General features: G+C 40.6%; 2 protein-coding genes across 3 annotated transcripts in view; one reads left to right on the forward strand and one right to left on the reverse strand.

Moving 5' to 3' along the window:
- Window positions 1–16,502, reverse strand: part of LOC134811894 (uncharacterized) — a 37,576-nt gene extending 21,074 nt beyond the window's left edge. The window contains exons 1-9 of one of the 2 annotated variants that reach the window (XM_063819030.1): window positions 16,024–16,502; window positions 15,654–15,776; window positions 15,229–15,417; window positions 14,971–15,042; window positions 14,326–14,395; window positions 13,352–13,426; window positions 12,437–12,508; window positions 10,742–10,800; window positions 704–837 (exon numbers count right to left, since the gene is read on the reverse strand). In XM_063819030.1, the coding sequence (XP_063675100.1) occupies window positions 704–837; window positions 10,742–10,800; window positions 12,437–12,508; window positions 13,352–13,426; window positions 14,326–14,395; window positions 14,971–15,042; window positions 15,229–15,417; window positions 15,654–15,776; window positions 16,024–16,449 (1,220 nt within the window). In that variant the 5' untranslated portion in view covers window positions 16,450–16,502. The remainder of the gene's footprint in view (window positions 1–703; window positions 838–10,741; window positions 10,801–12,436; window positions 12,509–13,351; window positions 13,427–14,325; window positions 14,396–14,970; window positions 15,043–15,228; window positions 15,418–15,653; window positions 15,777–16,023) is intronic. The other variant, XM_063819031.1, reaches the window with a different exon arrangement.
- LOC134811895 (leupaxin-like) overlaps window positions 5,727–21,153 on the forward strand; it is a 68,629-nt gene continuing 53,202 nt past the window's right edge. Inside the window, exon 1 of the mRNA XM_063819032.1 lies at window positions 5,727–5,736. The gene's annotated coding sequence lies outside the window, so the exon portion shown is untranslated. The remainder of the gene's footprint in view (window positions 5,737–21,153) is intronic.

The following is a 21,153-nucleotide window of genomic DNA, read 5'->3' on the forward strand; positions in this document are numbered from 1 at the left end:
TATCGATTTTCTCTTAATACGCTATAGACATCCAATTTAAAGTCTTAATTGTCTGCCAAAAAATATTCCCAGAAAATCATTCTTTTTTATGAAATGAAAATAAAATAAGGAAGAAAATATCTGAATGTTTTGGCATTTGGTAATCGTTACAACCGTGTCGCGGGTACCCCTGATCAATTAACCCTTGTTCAATCGACGGTGCTAGACAATAATTAGTAAATTAGCGCGAGGGTGTCTCTTTGTGAAATTGTCAATTTGCAATAGTAACAAATTCATTCATCTTTAGTATGACATATCTTTGCCATATCCGACCAAGATTAACATAATTCCATACATGCTTCACCGCTTCTCCTTCATTTAACCGTTCCTCCGTACAATTATGAATTTATGGATTTTAGAATAATCAATCGTAACCATAAATTATCGTAATCACATCGAATAATCAACCCAAGCGTAATTTCAGTGTCCAAATTTAGATTTTATATTCCACTGCGAAAGAAACAGTTTGGTTATGAATTTATCTCACTCAGACGATCATGACCATCCCAAACTAATGACCTATCTTAACAATAAACAAAGTAATAAGCAGTATTCTTCATAAATACAGCAGTAGTTTGCTAGATTTTCCCTCCAATTAGATGGTAAATAAACGATAAACTTAAAATAAACCAACAAAAAAGTAAGCATACAAATAAGTAAGTACCTGAGGAGGCGGTCCCAGTCAGTGGTATTAATAGGAACTCTACAGGTAGCTATGGAGATACACATCCTCCCCGAGGGGTCGGCATTACAACTCCCTATCATGTTGCATTGCGCCAGGGACCCAAAGTCTTCTTTCTGAAAAATGCGGTTATCTTAAAAGACCTTATCCCGAACAGTATTTACAATAAGAAAGTTGTTCTCATGATTGCGATAGCGCAATTATCAGGTTGACTCGATGAAGGGTTCCAAGGTCACATACAACTTATCATGTTTATCTAAGCGAGGGTTGCGTCACCCAAACCTCACCTAGAGACCTAGATAACAGGGTGTTTACCACTTCCACGACAAATATATTAATTATGGGGGGGGGGGGGGGGGCACACTCTGATGCGTCCCAATGAGGACCGATATTAAACAATAACGATGTATAATTTGTAGTGACAATGGGAGTGCTAAAGAACGGGTCTAGAAAGAATAGTTACAGTGTGTTCATCAGTGAGGTCCCTGAGTTACCAGAATACATTGTAACATTGCTACTGTCTTACTATATATAAAGCGAGACGATTATATATATATAATATATATTTTTTTTTTGTTGCCATTTTACAGACAGCACAACATTAATTTTAACACTACTTTCCGCGAAAACCGCGAGAGATATACTATTGAACCTTTTTTTGGCTGGGTCGAATGTTTTTATAGCCTTTTGAACAGTACATTTGTATAAAGAAATACAAAATTGGCTAAGAAATAAATAATTTAGGTCCCTTCAAGATGAAGGAAAAGCTGATCTCCTCGATTAAATAGCTCTTCTCGAACTAGACACTGATGGATACCCATCGTGAAGGGTCTCCTGATAGAGACAGAGACAGATGAAAATAAGCCGCTAAAAAGAAAGAGATTAGAGGAGACAGACTGTGCTTTTGAGAACGGACAGATGAACATCAGTGCAGACAGATCCATCTGGAGATATCTGGATAACTTGATACGAGCAAACTTAACACGAGGGTCGAGGAACTAAACGCACGTTCTCCAGCTAACACTTATTGACATGTTAATCAGTTATCCATCAAGTGTTCAATTAATTAATCAATTAATTATTGTTTATCATTTCTTCTTTCTTTATCATCCGAACGAAAAGTGTAAGAAATAAAACGTTAACCTTTTATTTCCTCTCTGATTAATATAACCTATATTGAATACCCCGGTCGTAACGTCATGAAAAGTGCAAACGTACTCAAAGTCTGCTTAGCTTAGAAAACCTATCGTAATATATTATACATTGTACAATACATTGTACAATACATTCGCCATTTTCTTATTTTCTAGTTTTGTGTACAAACCATTCTTGAGGTTGATACGAAATTCTTGTGGAAAAAACTCCGAACTATGGTAAAACTTAGACATTTTGTTAACAAAAAAATTATCGGAGAGTCCTCTGATCATAATAACTTGAATAGTATCCATTGTATAATGTATTGCTCCTACATAAATTCTGTTATCAAGAAAAAAATATTTCAGACATACTTTTTTCCTTCCCCATTTTGTTATCTTTAAGGGGGGAGGGGGGTTCAGCCTCAAAACTTGATTCTGACATAGCATAGCAGTTGACCAACAAACTAGGACCTGTGACCAAACTTGTGCAGCCGCGCCATATTTGTGCCCAAATAGACCCAATTAGGCCAACACCTTAACATGTTTATAGGAAAGGTAAGCCTTAACAATACAATGTATCTAGGCTTACCTTTCATATAAAGTTAGTTTCATTTAAAGATATCGATATTTGACCAATTTATTGGCCAAAATCTATCAAATTTGGTGCGTATGCCTAAATATGGGCATATGGTATTTGGCTCATAACTCAGTCATTTTTTGTCCAATCTGGATAGAAATCCATTTATACGTGTTTTGGGAACCACTAGCTACTGGTAGAACACCTGAAATCTGAGTTTTGGGCATGTTAAGCTGATTTGGCCTATTTGGGCACAAATATGGGTGCGGCTGCACCGCTGGCACCGGTGGACCCCCTCAAAAGTTTGATCATAGGTCCTAGTTTGTTGGTCAACTGCTATGTCAGAAGCAAGTTTCACGACAATTTCAGGCTGAACAATTTGAAACGGTTTTCGATTAGAAAAAAGCGCACTCGATGGCCATATAATGCAGTATGTCTAGCTTAGAAAAATTACATCACAACATAGGGCAACTTGGTCGTTTAGCTCCGGACAGTCTATGCAACGTCTATGCAACGTCCATGCAACAACAAAAGAACCGTCTATGCAACGTCTATGCAACGTCCCTGCACAATGAACACTCTATGCACACTCCCTGCACGGTCAGTCTATGCAACGTCTATGCAACGTCTATGCAACGTCTATGCAACGTCTATGCAACGTCCCTGCACAGTACCATATGAACACCGGCTACAAGCCGGCTACTAGCCGGCTACTAGCCGGCTAGTAGCCACTTTTGTAATAACAGCTCCTCAACTTCACATTACCAACCGGCTACTAACCGGCACTTGAAAAGTGGTCACTAGCCGGCTACTAACCGGCTACTAGCCGGCTAGTGACCACAAAGTGGCTACTAACCGGCTACTAAGCGGTCACTAGCCGGCTATTAGCCGAGCTCTAAAGCAGACCTACTAGTAGCCGGTTCCAAACCGGCTACTAGCCGGCACTTAGAAAGCGGTCACTAGCCGGCTACTAACCGGCTACTAACCGGCTAGTAACCACCAAGTGGCTACTAACCGGCTACTAACCGGTCACTAGCCGGCTCTTAAGCGGACCTTGGGTACAAAGGGTCCTAAGAGTGGCAAGATTAGGACCCTTTGTTGTTGCATGGACGTGGCATGGACCCTATGCAACGTCCATGCAACAACAAAAGAACCGTCTATGCAACGTCTATGCAACGTCCCTGCACAATGAACACTCTATGCACACTCCCTGCACGGTTAGTCTATGCAACGTCTATGCAACGTCTATGCAACGTCTATGCAACGTCTATGCAACGTCTATGCAACGTCCCTGCACAGTACCATATGAACACCGGCTACAAGCCGGCTACTAGCCGGCTACTAGCCGGCTAGTAGCCACTTTTGTAATAACAGCTCCTCAACTTCACATTACCAACCGGCTACTAACCGGCACTTGAAAAGTGGTCACTAGCCGGCTACTAACCGGCTACTAGCCGGCTAGTGACCACAAAGTGGCTACTAACCGGGTACAAAGGGTCCTAAGAGTGGCAAGATTACGGTTGCAGATCTCGTTTGCGAAGGTGTAAACACTAGGAAGTCTGACGTCTCGTAGTTGCAGCAGTGCGTGTTGGACACCTGGTAGGTCAACTTTTGCAGTGTAATTGTTTTTGGGCGCTAGGACGACGCCTTGGGTACAAAGGGTCCTAAGAGTGGCAAGATTACGGTTGCAGATCTCGTTTGCGAAGGTGTAAACACTAGGAAGTCTGACGTCTCGTAGTTGCAGCAGTGCGTGTTGGACACCTGGTAGGTCAACTTTTGCTGCTACATCGCTTTCTTGAGAAGTGACTCCGAGAAATGTGTATCTGCTCCAGAGCGGCAGACTTTGAGAGACCAGAGTTGACTAGCTGCACAACGGCGTCGTATTCCGCTGTAACCCCGTCTAAAGAAAATATCCGCCTCGTTCTACGACCAGTAGGCAGAGCAGCAGCATTGGGAGCAGGTTGCTGATCAGTAGCAGGTTGGTGTCCAGGAGCAGCTTGCTGAGCAGGAGGTTGAGGAGAATTGGGAGCAGGTTGTTGATCAGTAACAGGTTGCTGTGCAGGAGCAGGTTGAGGAGCTGGAGGTTGAGGAGCTGGAGGTTGAGGAGCTGGAGGTTGAGGAGCTGGAGGTTGAGGAGCTGGAGGTTGAGGAGCTGGAGGTTGAGGAGCTGGAGGTTGAGGCGGTTGAGGAGCAGCAGCGGTACGAGGAGCTAGTCCTGGAACAGTGGGAGGAGGAGGGGGTGGGGTAGGTCTTGAAGTAGAAGAGGTTCTAAGTCGGTGATTGGTGGTGGGGATAGGTCTGTTATCGTCGAATTGTGGGTGTAGAGTGCAGGGAGCACGGATCGATGTGTACTATAATCTGTAGATAATCTGGGTCCTCTCTGTAAGCGCTTCTAACAGTCCGAATGCAGGCAGTACATCTGAGGGAGGGAAGGTTGAGGAGCTGGAGGTTGAGGAGCTGGAGGTTGAGGAGCTGGAGGTTGAGGAGCTGGAGGTTGAGGAGCTGGAGGTTGAGGAGCTGGAGGTTGAGGAGCTGGAGGTTGAGGAGCTGGAGGTTGAGGAGCTGGAGGTTGAGGAGCTGGAGGTTGAGGCGGTCGAGGAGCAGCAGCGGTACGAGGAGCTAGTCCTGGAACAGTGGGAGGAGGAGGGGGTGGGGTAGGTCTTGAAGTAGAAGAGGTTCTAAGTCGGTGATTGGTGGTGGGGATAGGTCTGTTATCGTCGAATTGTGGGTGTAGAGTGCAGGGAGCACGGATCGATGTGTACTATAATCTGTAGATAATCTGGGTCCTCTCTGTAAGCGCTTCTAACAGTCCGAATGCAGGCAGTACATCTGAGGGAGGGAAGGTCGGGACTGTAAGTCCTTCTGGAGCAGATTGAGGAGATGTGACCGGTAGACCCACAGTGATCGCATTTAGGAGCAGGTGTAGGAGCGGTATATCTGTTTCTTCTGGTCCGCATGTTGATTAAGAGTAAAGAATGATGTATAGTAAAGAACGATGTAAAGAACGAGGGATAAATAAGTTGGTGGCTAATGCTACTTATATAGTTTTTGGAAAGGCCTGCAGGTCCGTCAGGGCTCGTTATACCCATGGTTATTTGATCTGATCTATCATGCATGGTGTCACGTCAAATCCTAACGATTGCGGTGATCCGTTAGAACTCAATTGGGGATCACATCGTTTTCACTGATCACGTCCCTGCAGGGATTCTTATGCAAAAGGAGGGATATAACCTAAACAATCTTGATAAAAGGATTAAAAAATGACTATGATACTTGATGCGTCCCATATCATAAATAATTTGGGATCCATCAGTTTCGGTTCGGTTTATCGATCATTTCTTAATAAAGTGGGAGCAAGCGGAGCATTCGTCTATTTTCAAAATGTAATAAATGCGATATTACTCGTCAGCCAGCGCAGGCCAGCGCAATATAGTTGCGATATTGTTCGATAGCTACTGCTAGCGCCGGCCAGCGCTGGCTAGCGCCATGTATCGAAATCGGCTCTAACTAATTCGCTCGCCCAAATTTTCACGTGACGTTTCTATGGTTTTGCAGCCAAACAAAACGGTTTTACAGACACCCTAATCCCAACCTTAACCCTAACCCCGAAGCTATTCATAACCCTAACCACAACCGTGGTCACTATTAACCAATGTCTCTATTAACCAATGTAAACAGTTCTGCGTGAGAAATTCGAGCTAGCTTGCTCAGGGGCTAAATTGGCCAAATAAGCTCATTGAAGCTAGCACTCACACAACACTTGCCACAATGACAAAGGTTTAGCTACCTGTTATTAACACTAGCAGGAACCCATTAACCCTAAAGTGGTGTCAAGACTTTAGGAGGCCGGATCAGTTTCCTGCCGCAAAGTCTCCCAGTGAAAATTATTATTACCTATTTAATTCACGTTTTTGACACCACTTGGAAGTCCGAATTTTGGGCACTAAAATTCTTATTTCTTGGCCTATTTTTTATTTTTTTATGTTGATTTGAAGGCCATTAAGGCATTTGACCCAGTCATAAAAAATTTGAGTATTATACAGGGTGGGCCAAAAGTCAGTGTGCAAACGTTGGGTCTTATACCTCCGCCGTGTTTTATATTTGAGAGCTGTTGCTTTGCAGATGGCATACTGTACTTACTGGTTCGAGGATTCCGTCGTCAAAATTTGAAAATTCGAATATTTTAGACCACGCCCATTCAATATTAAAACACCTATATTGTTTTCTCTGAACATGCTGAACGCCTAATTTTTTTAGAGACGGTAGATTATCAAATGTTGCATATGATCTGAAAACATGAGGCAAAACAGATTAGAAATGACGAAGTTATCAAGCATTTTGTGTATCTCGTTAACAAAATTGACTGGGTGATTATGTGACACCGTGACACGACACCTTAATTGGGCACCCTTAACAATTCCCATAACGTTTAACGGGGTCGTTAACGGGGTCACCTTATCACGTGATTAGGTAAACCAATCACCTGATCACACGTAATGAATAAACTCGTTATGCTTCAAATCTCGGTCATCTGAGAAGCTACAGTTCTAATTCTTTCAGGACAAACGTAATTCGAATGGCCAAACACAATTCAATAACATTTAGCTTGATCCGACTATCCAAACTATCAAATAAATGTGAAAATGAACATCCATTTGAAAACAATGAACGCGAATATTTTTCGAGTTGACAAATTCCTCGAACCAGTGGTGGTACTAAGTCATACCAGAAGGAAGTATTTCAATTGGGCACTCAGTGAGTGAGCTATTAAGGCCAGCGTTTGCACACTGACTTTTGGCCCACCCTGTATCTTTTACGGTTTTTGCGGAACGTCGTGTTAAAGTTGATGCCCTGGTGTCAGTAAAATGGTAACAAATATATATATATCGTCTCGCTTTATATATGTAAGATTCTGTTAAATTTTGAAGCAAAAATATTTATCAGAACATAAGTTATGCCACTTTTTGTTTTTAAAATAATTAGCAAGATCTGAGCGACATGTAACAATTTTAAGAGATAAGAACTGGTGAACGTTCTTGGGCCACCCTGTAAAATAATTGCGTTGAGCAGTGCAAATTAGTTTGTAATTGCACAGAATATGCTTCCAGATGCTCTCAAAACAGTACAACTGTGCAATTAGTTTTGTAATCGCACCCCCTAGGAAGAAAACCGGTGCGATTATGAAATTAATAAGTGGCCGTTAAATAGGTCAAAAGTGGAGTCATATGACGTATAACCATACAACGGTTACATTCTGATTCTAATAATCCCTGATAATATACTGTCACATGCTAAAATATTAAAACAGTGTTACATACTCCAATATTAATATAACATCAAGTCATATAGTTGAAAGCAATCCCTCGGAGGGTCCGATCAATGTTGTTGCTGGGGTAGGTGGAAACCAGAGTTACAATCCTACTATTGCGAGCTGTCTGCTTGGGTGTCGGTTCCGTGGTAGCCCGTTCCCTCCCTCACATTCTGCCAGATCACTCTTGCTCTAATCTTGGAGTTGTCAGGAGGGTGGGTGTGATCGCGGGCCCACTCCAAGGTAGAGGTAGGAGAAGTTCTAGTGGTAGAAGCCGTCGCTCTCCAGGATATCCCTCTATCCCGGTAGTGCTTGCTGTTCATCTCACATCTCCAAGTTATTGAGCCGTTTGACTTCTACCGGTGGTAGTTGTAGAGGAAGACGCCATGGGATAGCTTCGGCTTGTAGTGTTAAGATTTGATGAAGGTAAGCATGTTAGAAAGTTAAAGAGAGAAGTTGATGTGGTTGCTAATATTGTGAGTGATTTCTTCGGACATTTAAACCATTCTCAATGGTTTCGTTTTAACCAGCAATCATATTTCGTCATCCAATCTTGTAGTAGATACGTTTTGTGCGGTGATCAGATACGTTTCCACAAGCAATTGTGGTTCGTTAACCAAGTCTCATTAGGGTTTGATTCGTTTTAACTAGCAATCACATTCCGTCATCCAATCTTGTATTAGATACGGTGATTAGATACGTTTCCACAAGCAAGTGTGCTTCGTTTACCAAGTCTCATTAGGGTTTGATTCGTTTTAACCAGCAATCATGTTTCGTCATCTAATCCTGTAGTAGTACGTTTTGTGCGGTGATCAGATGCGTTTCCACAAGCAATCGTGCTTCGTTAACCAAGTCTCATTAGGGAAATCACGTGACTTGGAAATCACGGGGACCATTGACTTGACTTTCTTAGGCAATCAGCTTTATCACTTTTTATTATATCCGTCACAACCAAAGAAACAGCCGAATTAAATGTAAAGCACAACGTAAATGTAAATACCACATAATCAATCAAAATGATGCTCGCAAATCTTTGCACGTGCAAGTTCATGTAGTAATCATCGTTACCATGGTTACTATACAAATTCCGTTTTTTACCTAACAAATATAATTCTCTGAATTTTAAATAAGATATTTAGTACTAAAGTATAATGATGAAATATCGTGGGGTCAATTGTCGGGGGGGTCAATTGTCGGGGGGTCAATTGTCGGGGGGTCAATTGTCGGGGGGTCAATTGTCGGGGGGTCAATTGTCGGGGGGTCAATTGTCGCATTGCTATAAGCACTGGCATTTGGCCAGCGTGTGCGACAGTGTCATCCAGCGCTATCCAGCGCTATCCAGCGTTATCCAGCGCTGGATAGCAACAACCGTTTTGACTATTAGTATTACAAAAGAACCCTTGAATACTGTTGCTTGAATTTAGACATGATTGTAAATATTTTATACTACGGTGCTTGTACTTGTGGCTATCTGAATTTTATATTATATTATATTATATTTTATATTATATTCAATTTCAGAATGCCGGTTTGGAACCGGCTACTAGTAGGTCTGCTTTAGAGCTCGGCTAATAGCCGGCTAGTGACCGGTTAGTAGCCGGTTAGTAGCCACTTGGTGGTTACTAGCCGGTTAGTAGCCGGTTACTAGCCGGCGAGTGACCGCTTTTCAAGTGCCGGCTAGTAGCCGGTTTAGAACCGGCTACTAATAGGTCTGCTTTAGAGCCGGCTAGTGACCGGTTAGTAGCCGGTTAGTAGCCACTTGGTGGTTACTAGCCGGTTAGAAGCCGGTTAGTAGCCGGTTAGTAGCCGGCTAGTGACCGCTTTTCAAGTGCCGGCTAGTAGCCGGTTTAGAACCGGCTACTAGTAGGTCTGCTTTAGAGCTCGGCTAATAGCCGGCTAGTGACCGCTTAGTAGCCGGTTAGTAGCCACTTTGTGGTCACTAGCCGGCTAGTAGCCGGTTAGTAGCCGGCTAGTGACCACTTTTCAAGTGCCGGTTAGTAGCCGGTTGTTAATGTGAAGTTGAGGAGCTGTTATTACAAAAGTGGCTACTAGCCGGCTAGTAGCCGGTGTTCATATGGTACTGTGCAGGGACGTTGCATAGACGTTGCATAGACGTTGCATAGACTGACCGTGCAGGGAGTGTGCATAGAGTGTTCATTGTGCAGGGACGTTGCATAGACGTTGCATAGACGGTTCTTTTGTTGTTGCACGGACGTTGCATAGACGTTGCATAGACTGTCCGGAGCTAAACGACCAACTTCCCCAACATAGCATATTAGCATACATTGGGTATACAATATACATTATAATACAATATAGGTTCCACTGCGGTCATTTAACACCCACACAGCCCGCAGCACTTTAGCACGCACACACCAATAACACACAGTTCTGATCACCAATACCACCAGGAGCCTACAAAGAACCTGCCATTATACCACATTTAGAAAGGAAACAGTCACTTTACCCCACTGCTAGCTACATTGTCTCCCCTCAACTATAGCGCTCCTTCCCAATCTCTTAGCTTGTCAAGCCAGCTTTATTCCTTTGTTAGTAAGATTACAACGAGAGTTTTAATGGCCAGTGTCCGTCAACAAGTCGACACAATACAGACTGACTGCATAGTTAGTTTGGTTTGATTAGGCGGGAATATAACGTCATCCGGATAAGTCACGTGACCAGTAGGCTTACAAAGCGTGCGAGGACAACTAGTAACCTGGTGTTGGTTGGGCGCTGTTTAACTAAAGGAAGGCAGACAAAGAAGAAGTTACAGTAATTTCCTGCTTTTCCGGGCGTCTTGGGGAAAAGAAATATTGTGGTTAATGGGAGATCCCGGATGTCGGGGCACAATAAAGCGTGGTTTACATCTCAGTGTTTTACTGTTTTACCTCGCTGAACTTAAGCACACTATTAGACAGAAGAAAAGACAGACAAGATATAAGTTACCAGACTGAACCCTTGGGTGTTATAAAAACAAAACAAGATAAAGTAGACGTTACCTGGCTGAACTCTATAGGAGGAAGGTCTGGTCCATTGAGCACACCTGATGTCAGAACATCTGAAAATACCATTGTTATCATTGTAATAGGAGATTAAATTGTAGATTAAACAAACTAATTTAAAATTAATTGAGATAAGTTTAATTCCACTTCGATTCAGCCAAGATTCGTAAAATACTTAACATAACATTGTCCAACAAATCCACGCCAATGTAAAGCAGCTATATCGGGGGCATTCATACCATGTTGTTTACAAAACACGTTAGTGACCAAGCTGCTACTCATTCCACAGCAGCGGTTTAACTTTAACAAACCCATGTTAGGAAAACTTAGGATCAGCAAAATAACGGCTATTCAAGCTAACACAAAGTTGATCAACTACCACGCAATAATTAATGAGTAAAACAGTGTTCACAAAGTAACGACTAAGTTTAACGAGTAACAACAGTAACATACAACGTTAACAGGGTGTGTAACAGCTAAATTTACTAACAGTAACCCCACCACACATAGCGACCACATCTTAGTGAGGGTCACACAATGATAGCCTCTCCCAGGTAGTGAATTATACGGGGAACGGGGGCTCTGTGTCACATGTCACGTGTTATAGGTTCTACATGTCACGTGACATTTGGGACCCTTTAACATGTCACGGGTTGTCAGGACCTACTAATAACACAGTATCTGTTGGGGGCCGTGGCTACTAGCCGTGTGGGGCGGTGGTGTACAATGTTTGTGTATATTTATAATATAATAACCACACAGCTACAATTACGTGAGGAGTACCTGATGATGATGCGTGGTGCTGGTTTTACGTGAGTATAAAACATGTATATTAACTACACGTACGTGTAGCATGCTGTGTGTTTAAATCTTTACAGTACGTTCGCGTTAGATTGACTTGTCATATTGTATTTTTACGGTGCCACATACACGCTTAACATTTATTACAAGAACTTATATTATTAGTTATGTTATTAGTGAGCAACAACTATCCCAGGGATGAACAATAAAATTCACAGAGAGGACTGTATTACACAACTTGGCACTAAGGTTTAGTGCGATGACACTTCACGCGCTATAACTTCTTAAACAGCACTCACTTCAACCCACTTTACAAAACACCATATAGCTACAAATATGTCACAAATATGTCATATTACAACCACTCTACAGCTCTGTGAGTACGCCATTTACTGGTGTAGTGACCACTGTAGTGACCACTGTAGTGACCACTGTAGTGACCACTGTAGTGACCACTGTAGTGACCACTGTAGTGACCACTGTAGTGACCACTGTAGTGACCACTGTAGTGACCACTGTAGTGACCACTGTAGTGACCACTGTAGTGACCACTGTAGTGACCACTGTAGTGACCACTGTAGTGACCACTGTAGTGACCACTGTAGTGACCACTGTAGTGACCACTGTAGTGACCACTGTAGTTACCACTGTAGTGACCACTGTAGTGACCACTGTAGTGACCACTGTAGTGACCACTGTAGTGACCACTGTAGTGACCACTGTAGTGACCACTGTACATGTAGTGATCACTGTAGTGACCACTGTAGTGACCACTGTAGTGACCACTGTAGTGACCACAACACTGTAGTGACCACCGTTGTGACCACTGGCACATTGGTCACTTTGCAGTTTACACACTATCAGTCTCACACAGCTCTCAAATCATCTTACTGTTGTCTTTCCATATCTTGATCCTACTCATCCAGGCCACTGTCCAGGCAACTGTCCACCACTTGAGGAACTCTAAATCGTTTTGTAGCAGAGGGTGTATGTGAGACAGGGGCAAGAGTACTGGCAGTGAGCAAAAGCAAACAAATCTCATCGGGGTAGTAATACAAATTAGGAAAATGGAAAGTTTGAATGTTGTCAAATCTGGGGTTTTATTGTTTCTAGATAATACTTTTTAGACTAATCGATTTTTTTATGAATGAAATGATAATTTATTTGTCGCCAACGACGATATTCCTGCAGATGAAGGCAAACTGGCGGTTAAGTTCAAATTGGGTATACTTTTGTGCTGTGAATAAATGACTAACTTATTAATAACGGTAGCACTTTCAATCTAAATTCATATAAAATGTCAATTCTTATAAGATGCAATTTTCTATTTCAGGAGAGTGTTTTTAGCAAGTCACCTTGTACTGCACGTGGCCAGGTAATAGCATAAACATGTGGAGGTGGCGAAAGATAGGTGGCAGCGATTAAGCAATCACAGTTTGGACAAATCACACCCAAGTATCGCTGTCACTTGTCAAAACAACCCCACCTCCCTATCATGACGCCTATTTCGTGACTTTAAAAACTGTTTTAACTCTGACGTTTCATGTTAATGACCTTAATTTGAAGTCCAATTGTCTCCATCGTCCTTCAATAGTCAATACTTGCAAACAATTTGGAAAAAATAAAAGGTCGGTAGTTCTATTGAATATCAAGAAATGCTTTGGCCTATTTGAATGTGCTTCATAGTTTCACTTATTGTATAAATGTGTTCTAGGATTGCATATACAATATAATAAACTCGATGAGAAATAAAGGAAGAAGTTTGAAAAAGATCAAGGTAAGAAAAGAAAAATAAGCAAAACTCACCTGTTAAAGAACCGAGCGAAGCAGTGCTGACTGATCTTCCGTGCTCCATTAGTACCCACTGTCTTTCTGCGTCACCTAACAGGGTAAGATGTAATGTTAGTACCCACTGTCTTTCTGCGTCACCTAACAGGGTAAGATGTAATGTTAGTACCCACTGTCTTTCTGCATCACCTAACAGGGTAAGATGTAATGTTAGTACCCACTGCCTTTCTGCGTCACCTAACAGGGTAAGTGTTCCATTAGTACCCACTGTCTTTCTGCGTCACCTAACAGGGTAAGATGTAATGTTAGTACCCACTGCCTTTCTGCGTCACCTAACAGGGTAAGATGTAATGTTAGTACCCACTGTCTTTCTGCGTCACCTAACAGGGTAAGATGTAATGTTAGTACCCACTGTCTTTCTGCGTCACCTAACAGGGTAAGATGTAATGTTAGTACCCACTGTCTTTCTGCGTCACCTAACAGGGTAAGATGTAATGTTAGTACCCACTGTCTTTCTGCGTCACCTAACAGGGTAAGATGTAATGTTAGTACCCACTGTCTTTCTGCGTCACCTAACAGGGTAAGATGTAATGTTGTCGCCCTATTTCCTTGTAAATGCCTCGCTATAAAGAGTGTTATAAAATTTGTAAGTTGTCCAAAATGTGAGCTTCTGTTCTATCTTTCCTCATTATTACAGTGTATGAGTCATTATTAACATCAATCAATCGATTATGTGACCTTAAATTAAGCTGTAGTAAGGTATATCCTAAAAGAATTAATTAATTTAGAGCAAGTAACTAGTGACAGAGTAAACAAACAATAGTGTGCAGCAGAAGGTACTCTACATAGTTAATAGACGACAAACCTGCACCTGTCATAACAATGACATACATAAATTTTCATGAATAAATATTATATTTCATAGTATATGATGAATACATGACATAGAGAAATGTAGTATGTAATTATAACAATGCACGGTAGGTACTTACTAAGATCATTTAGGTAAGGATGAAGCACGATCTCTGATGGCGTTATGTTACTTGACTGGTTAGACCAATCCTATAAAATATTGTTAATTACTAATATAGTCATTTTAACAAATTTATGGTAAAGATATTGGGTATTGTAGTAATGTACAGACTGATCAAATCAACATTATGTTCTAGCATGCTAACACGCCCAGCAATACAAAAAATATGCAAACTCAAGTCATAAAACATAAGTTAGGTTAAAGTGTACTTTTAAGATATTGTAATAGCAAAGATACCAGAGATCATCAAATAATGAGAATCTATCGTATCAAAGATATGTTTCAAATACTTTTCAAGGATTTCCCACTCAACATAAGTTACAATAGTACAGATTTGGTACAGTCAAAGCAAGCTCAGCAAATAGCCTTCTGCCTAATTTGAATCTTCGAGCATGACCATAACCTAAAGAATTGGATAGTGGTTATAATTGGTTCACAATGTCTTGCCCTAAAACAAGGTTCACAACATTTTCTTTTCACAGCCCATCCAGTCGTACCTTGGCGCTGGTCAAAAGCATAAAGATCTTAACTCGATCAGCTTGTTGAAAACCTGAAAATCGTGACCATGCAAACTCACACTCTTATCACTATCACATTTACTCACTGATGGAGTTAGTGATCTGAGGTCAGGAGTTAGGGGAATCAAACTAAAACGTCTTGGACTTCCCTGATAACCCTGACAGGTTGTTGCATGTCAAAATGATAAGTGCAGTTGTAGGCACCCAATGACAACACTCTAAAACTATGAATAAAATATATTGTTTAATAGTGTATCTGAGATGTATTTTTTTGCCCTGGAAATAAGCACTCCTCAGTATTGTTCAACACATCACAACATGCAACAGTTAGCCAAAGCAATTACTGGAGATAATGAATTAGATCGAGAAGAGCTGGATGTCGAGCTAGCGGGAGTAGGGCTGGGACTCATCAAATAGTAGCGTCCCAGTGGGTGGCCACTGGCATCAACAGGTACTGGTATTGGAGTGGGGCCACGAATTGGATGAGGAGCTGGTCCAAGACCCCTAAATTCGAAGCTTGACTCGGGGCTTGACTGGAAATGTACAGAATTTACATCAAAATTCTAAATTAAAAATTGATGATCACATTGATCAGTAAACAATGGTGAAACATCTTTATCGCCAGTCAACAATAAGGAGGAATTTGAAAGCTAGATCTGGTGAAGTTTTGGAAGGATGAAAAGTTGGCCAACTTTGGCTGAATCTACACTTTTCAATTTGAATTCCACTTATCTCTAATTGTTCCAAGTTTAATCAGCACAGTAAATACCGTTTGCAACGAATTCATGGTGGGTTCAGGGGTTTTAACATAGTTGTTTCCACTTCCAGGTAAACTAAGAAATCCATTTTCTTCTGGTGGAGTTGGTGGGGGACTGAGAACGTTCACCACTATCTAGTGGAGTGAATGTATTTTTCACACATGGTCAAACTACACTAACTACCGTAAAACCCTGATTTACAATACTAATTTCTCCTTCCCAATATGTGCAGCAAATCAGGATTTTACTGTATTCTGTAAGAAAAACATCATGGAATAATTATTTGAAAAATCAGTTCAATTGTTAATGCCTTTAACGAGTTGATTTTGATCAATTAATAGAAAAACCACTTTTCGACCATTTCAATGGCATAACTTTGACCTGATCAACTAGTCTTGCCAGCTCCTCATCATCCTCATCATCATCATCCATGGTACTAAAGGTGCTGTTTAGACTATTGGCCCTCCAAAAAGAAATGTTCTTTTCTCTGGGGGATAACAGATCGGCAGAATCAAATGAGTAGCGAACATCTCTTCTGTAGTGACTTGGGTACGATGGATGTTGTGATCCAGCTGACACAACTATCAATGGTTGTTGAGGAGGGTTATTCTCGCCATTGGTAATTACAACTTGTGGTGGACAAGAATCATCTCTTTCTCTTGAGCAACTTGGTTGCGATTGAGGTGTTGACTCAGGGGACACAACTATCAATGGTTGTGCACAAGGATTAGTGTCGCTGTTGGTAATGACAACTTGAGGTGGATGACTTTCATCATCAGCAAATATAAAAACATCAGGAATTTTCATCACTAGGAATTTCAATCCTTGATCCCAAATATTTTCCCTTTTACCATATAATACTGAAACAAAAACTGTAATAAACACAATGGTTTTACCGAAATCATAATTATAGGGACTACGGGTGGAAGATGAATAATTGATATTCCAACAGGATCTTGTTCCCTTCATTGTGCTGATTCCGGGAAGCATTCTGTTTACGCTCTCATCATTCTGTAGGATGAGATATCGTTCATTTAAAATTGGGTAATTATAGGCCTGTCAAAGATTGCAGCCCAATTAAGAGCTGATCAATTGCAGCTCATTGTGCCATATAAGGGATAACTGAGGTCACGTGACAGTCGGTCCTATCACGTGACCTTGATTCGTAAATCCTCGAGCACGTGATCACATTCGTAACGTGTCGTATGCCGACTAGGATATTTTGTGACGTCACCAGAGCTCAAGTGACTTGATCAGGCCTTATATGGAATAATATAGTGTTTCGCATGTAATTGGACCCAATTAGAGCAGCTGAGCGCTCAATTATAGCAGCATCTGGTACCACCTTCTGAAACCCAGCAGACAGCTGGCTCAGAGAATCAAAAATAGAAGGATTTTTTATGGATGAAAATCGAAGGGAAAACCTTGTAACCCTACGTTTTCGATGACGCTGAACAAGATTAAACCGGTTATAATTATCATACTATCGTGTAAATTGCTTTAAAACGTAATTGAAATTTGAATGATGCTATCAATTGTAATACAATTTGTACAAAAAGCTGAGCGGCTTAACCGCTGGCATTCCTTGGCCGCGCTCATCCCAGCTTGTCATTCCGCCTCAGCTTCACTGTTTGTGAATATTACAGCCTGGGGTCCCCAGGTAACCGGTAACGGCTGGCATCGCTATCTCTGTATAATCGAAGTTTTTGTAAATACTTACGACTAGGTTAACGCTCCTGTTATGAGAATGTTCCCCTTCCGTTGTACATTACTTAGGATCGTTAAACTGTGTTTTTTTGGATAGACCATTGAGCCATTAGCCATAATATGTTCATTATATGCAAGCCTCTTGATTTATAACAGAACTTATGATTGTCCGTTCTATTTTGTGTACAATTTTGTGTAAAGCTATCTCATTACCTTCTGCCTCAAGTTTAAAGTTAACCTTACATTTTACTTGGCATCTGTAGTTAACATTACCTTGTGTCTTACATCTAGAGTAACATTAGGTTGTGTCTTACATCTGTAGTTAACATTACCTTGTGTCTTACATCTTGAGTTAACATTAGGTTGTGTCTTACATTTGTGGTTAACATTAGGTTGTGTCTTACATCTGGAGTTACCATTACCTTGTGTCTTACATCTGAAGTTAACATTACGTTGTGTCTTACATCTGTAGTTAACATTACCCTGTGTCTTACATCTAGAGTTAACATTATGTTGTGTCTTATATCTGGAGTTAACATTACCCTGTGTCTTACATCTAGAGTTAACATTAGGTTGTGTCTTACATTTGTGGTTGACATTAGGTTGTGTCTTACATCTGGAGTTACCATTACCTCGTGTCTTACATCTGAAGTTAACATTACGTTGTGTCTTACATCTGTAGTTAACATTACCCTGTGTCTTACATCCGGAGTTAACATTAGCTTGTTTTTTACATCTGACCAGTTAACATTAGGTTGTGTCTTACATCTGTAGTTAACATTACCCTGTGTCTTACATCTAGAGTTAACATTATGTTGTGTCTTATATCTGGAGTTAACATTACCCTGTGTCTTACATCTAGAGTTAACATTAGGTTGTGTCTTACATTTGTGGTTAACATTAGGTTGTGTCTTACATCTGGAGTTACCATTACCTCGTGTCTTACATCTGAAGTTAACATTACGTTGTGTCTTACATCTGTAGTTAACATTACCCTGTGTCTTACATCTAGAGTTAACATTAGGTTGTGTCTTACATTTGTAGTAAACATTAGGTTGTGTCTTACATCTGACCAGTTACCATTACCTCGTGTCTTACATCTAGAGTTAACATTAGCTTGTTTTTTACATCTGACCAGTTAACATTAGGTTGTGTCTTTCATGTGGAGTTAAGATTACCTTGTGTCTTACATCTGGAGTTAACATTAGCTTGTGTCTTACATCTGGAGTTAATATTACCTTGTGTCTTACATCTAGAGGTAACATTATGTTATAATACCGTACATGCGGAGTTAACGTTACATTAAACCTTACATCTAAAGTTAACATTATGCTGTACCCTACCATGATGTACCTTACATTCCTTATTCCGGTTTATTCGACATTCATTATATGAACTTTGCCTGATACAACAATGTAGTTTGCATGAAATATAACTTGTTTAAAATTCCAACTCTGGGAATGTAACTGGATTATCAGCGAGTTACAACCAGCCTAGCTGTTCCTCAACTCCTGACGATAGCGACCCCATTCAGTGGGTTCACCTAACTAAATATATGCTGTACGGTATTTGGAAAGAAAGTAGAACGTATGATAGCTTTTCATATATTTGCCAAATACTGAAGTCTTAATCACAATATTTTTCGTAATATTATGGACACTGTTCATTTGATTTTGAGGTTATTGGTAAATATAAGTGACCCTATTAAACTTAAAGGCACAATATATCATTGTAATACTAAACCTAATGTTTACTACAAATGTAAGACACAACCTAATGTTAACTCTAGATGTAAGACACAGGGTAATGTTAACTACAGATGTAAGACACAACCTAATGTTAACTCTAGATGTAAGACACAGGGTAATGTTAACTACAGATGTAAGACACAACCTAATGTTAACTGGTCAGATGTACTGTAAGACACAACCTAATGTTAACTCTAGATGTAAGACACAGGGTAATTTTAACTACAAATGTAAGACACAACCTAATGTTAACTCTAGATGTAAGACACAGGGTAATTTTAACTACAGATGTAAGACACAACGTAATGTTAACTCCAGATGTAAGACACAAGGTAATGTTAACTACAGATGTAAGACACAACCTAATGTTAACTCTAGATGTAAGACACAAGGTAATGTTAACTACAGATGCCAAGTAAAATGTAAGGTTAACTTTAAACTTGAGGCAGAAGGTAATGAGATAGCTTTACACAAAATTGTACACAAAATAGAACGGACAATCATAAGTTCTGTTATGGCTAATGGCTCAATGGTCTATCCAAAAAAACACAGTTTAACGATCCTAAGTAATGTACAACGGAAGGGGAACATTCTCATAACAGGAGCGTTAACCTAGTCGTAAGTATTTACAAAAACTTCGATTATACAGAGATAGCGGTGCCAGCCGTTACCGGTTACCTGGGGACCCCAGGCTGTAATATTCACAAACAGTGAAGCTGAGGCGGAATGACAAGCTGGGATGAGCGCGGCCAAGGAATGCCAGCGGTTAAGCCGCTCAGCTTATTGTACAAATTGTATTACAATTGATAGCATCATTCAAATTTCAATTACGTTTTAAAGCAATTTACACGATAGTATGATAATTATAACCGGTTTAATCTTGTTCAGCGTCATCGAAAACGTAGGGTTACAAGGTTTTCCCTTCGATTTTCATCCATAAAAAATCCTTCTATTTTTGATTCTCTGAGCCAGCTGTCTGCTGGGTTTCAGAAGGTGGTACCAGATGCTGCTATAATTGAGCGCTCAGCTGCTCTAATTGGGTCCAATTACACGCGAAACACTATATTATTCCATATAAGGCCTGATCAAGTCACTTGAGCTCTGGTGACGTCACAAAATATCCTAGTCGGCATACGACACGTTACGAATGTGATCACGTGCTCGAGGATTTACGAATCAAGGTCACGTGATAGGACCGACTGTCACGTGACCTCAGTTATCCCTTATATGGCACAATGAGCTGCAATTGATCAGCTCTTAATTGGGCTGCAATCCTTGACAGGCCTATAATTACCCAATTTTAAATGAACGATATCTCATCCTACAGAATGATGAGAGCGTAAACAGAATGCTTCCCGGAATCAGCACAATGAAGGGAACAAGATGCTGTTGGAATATCAATTATTCATCTTCCACCCGTAGTCCCTACATAATTATCAAATTAGAATTCATCAAATATATGGTGTATGAAGACAATTAATTTACTAGTTTCAGTAACCCTCTAGTTCCATGGCCAATTTTTCACTGTATAAATACGCTCAAAAAAAATATGTACGATTTTTTGGCTCTCTCTTTTCGATTCACTGCATCAATTGAGCTTTAAAAATCGTAAACATGTTTACGATTAAATTTTTCCCACTATTAGTACAGTCGCTATGGTCGTAATCGATATTATAATTGCATTTTGTTGTCCCGCAAGTTTCTGGGATCAACTATCTTCCGTTAAAACTTGTGTGGCCGCAGTCCTGATCTTGCCCGACACCACCAATAGTAATAGTAATCGATTACTGCGTGCAAATTAATACAGGCATGGAACAGGTCACCCGTATTAATTTTATTTCACAAATAAACATTTTTTTCACTGTATTAATTGGCCATGGAACTAGAGGGTTAGAAATAATATCAGAAGGAGACAAATTTGGGATGAAATTGTGAATCTAAGCCGAGAACAGTTTCATGGCATTGGGTTTATCTATGTGACATTAAAAATGACTCACTGGGAATGAAAACTGGGTATACAAAAATACAAGGATACAAAAGTGATAATTACTTTATT

The sequence above is a fragment of the Bolinopsis microptera genome, chromosome 2, assembly GCF_026151205.1.
Source record: "Bolinopsis microptera isolate Bmic1 chromosome 2, MBARI_Bmic_1.0, whole genome shotgun sequence".
Taxonomy (NCBI): domain Eukaryota; kingdom Metazoa; phylum Ctenophora; class Tentaculata; order Lobata; family Bolinopsidae; genus Bolinopsis; species Bolinopsis microptera.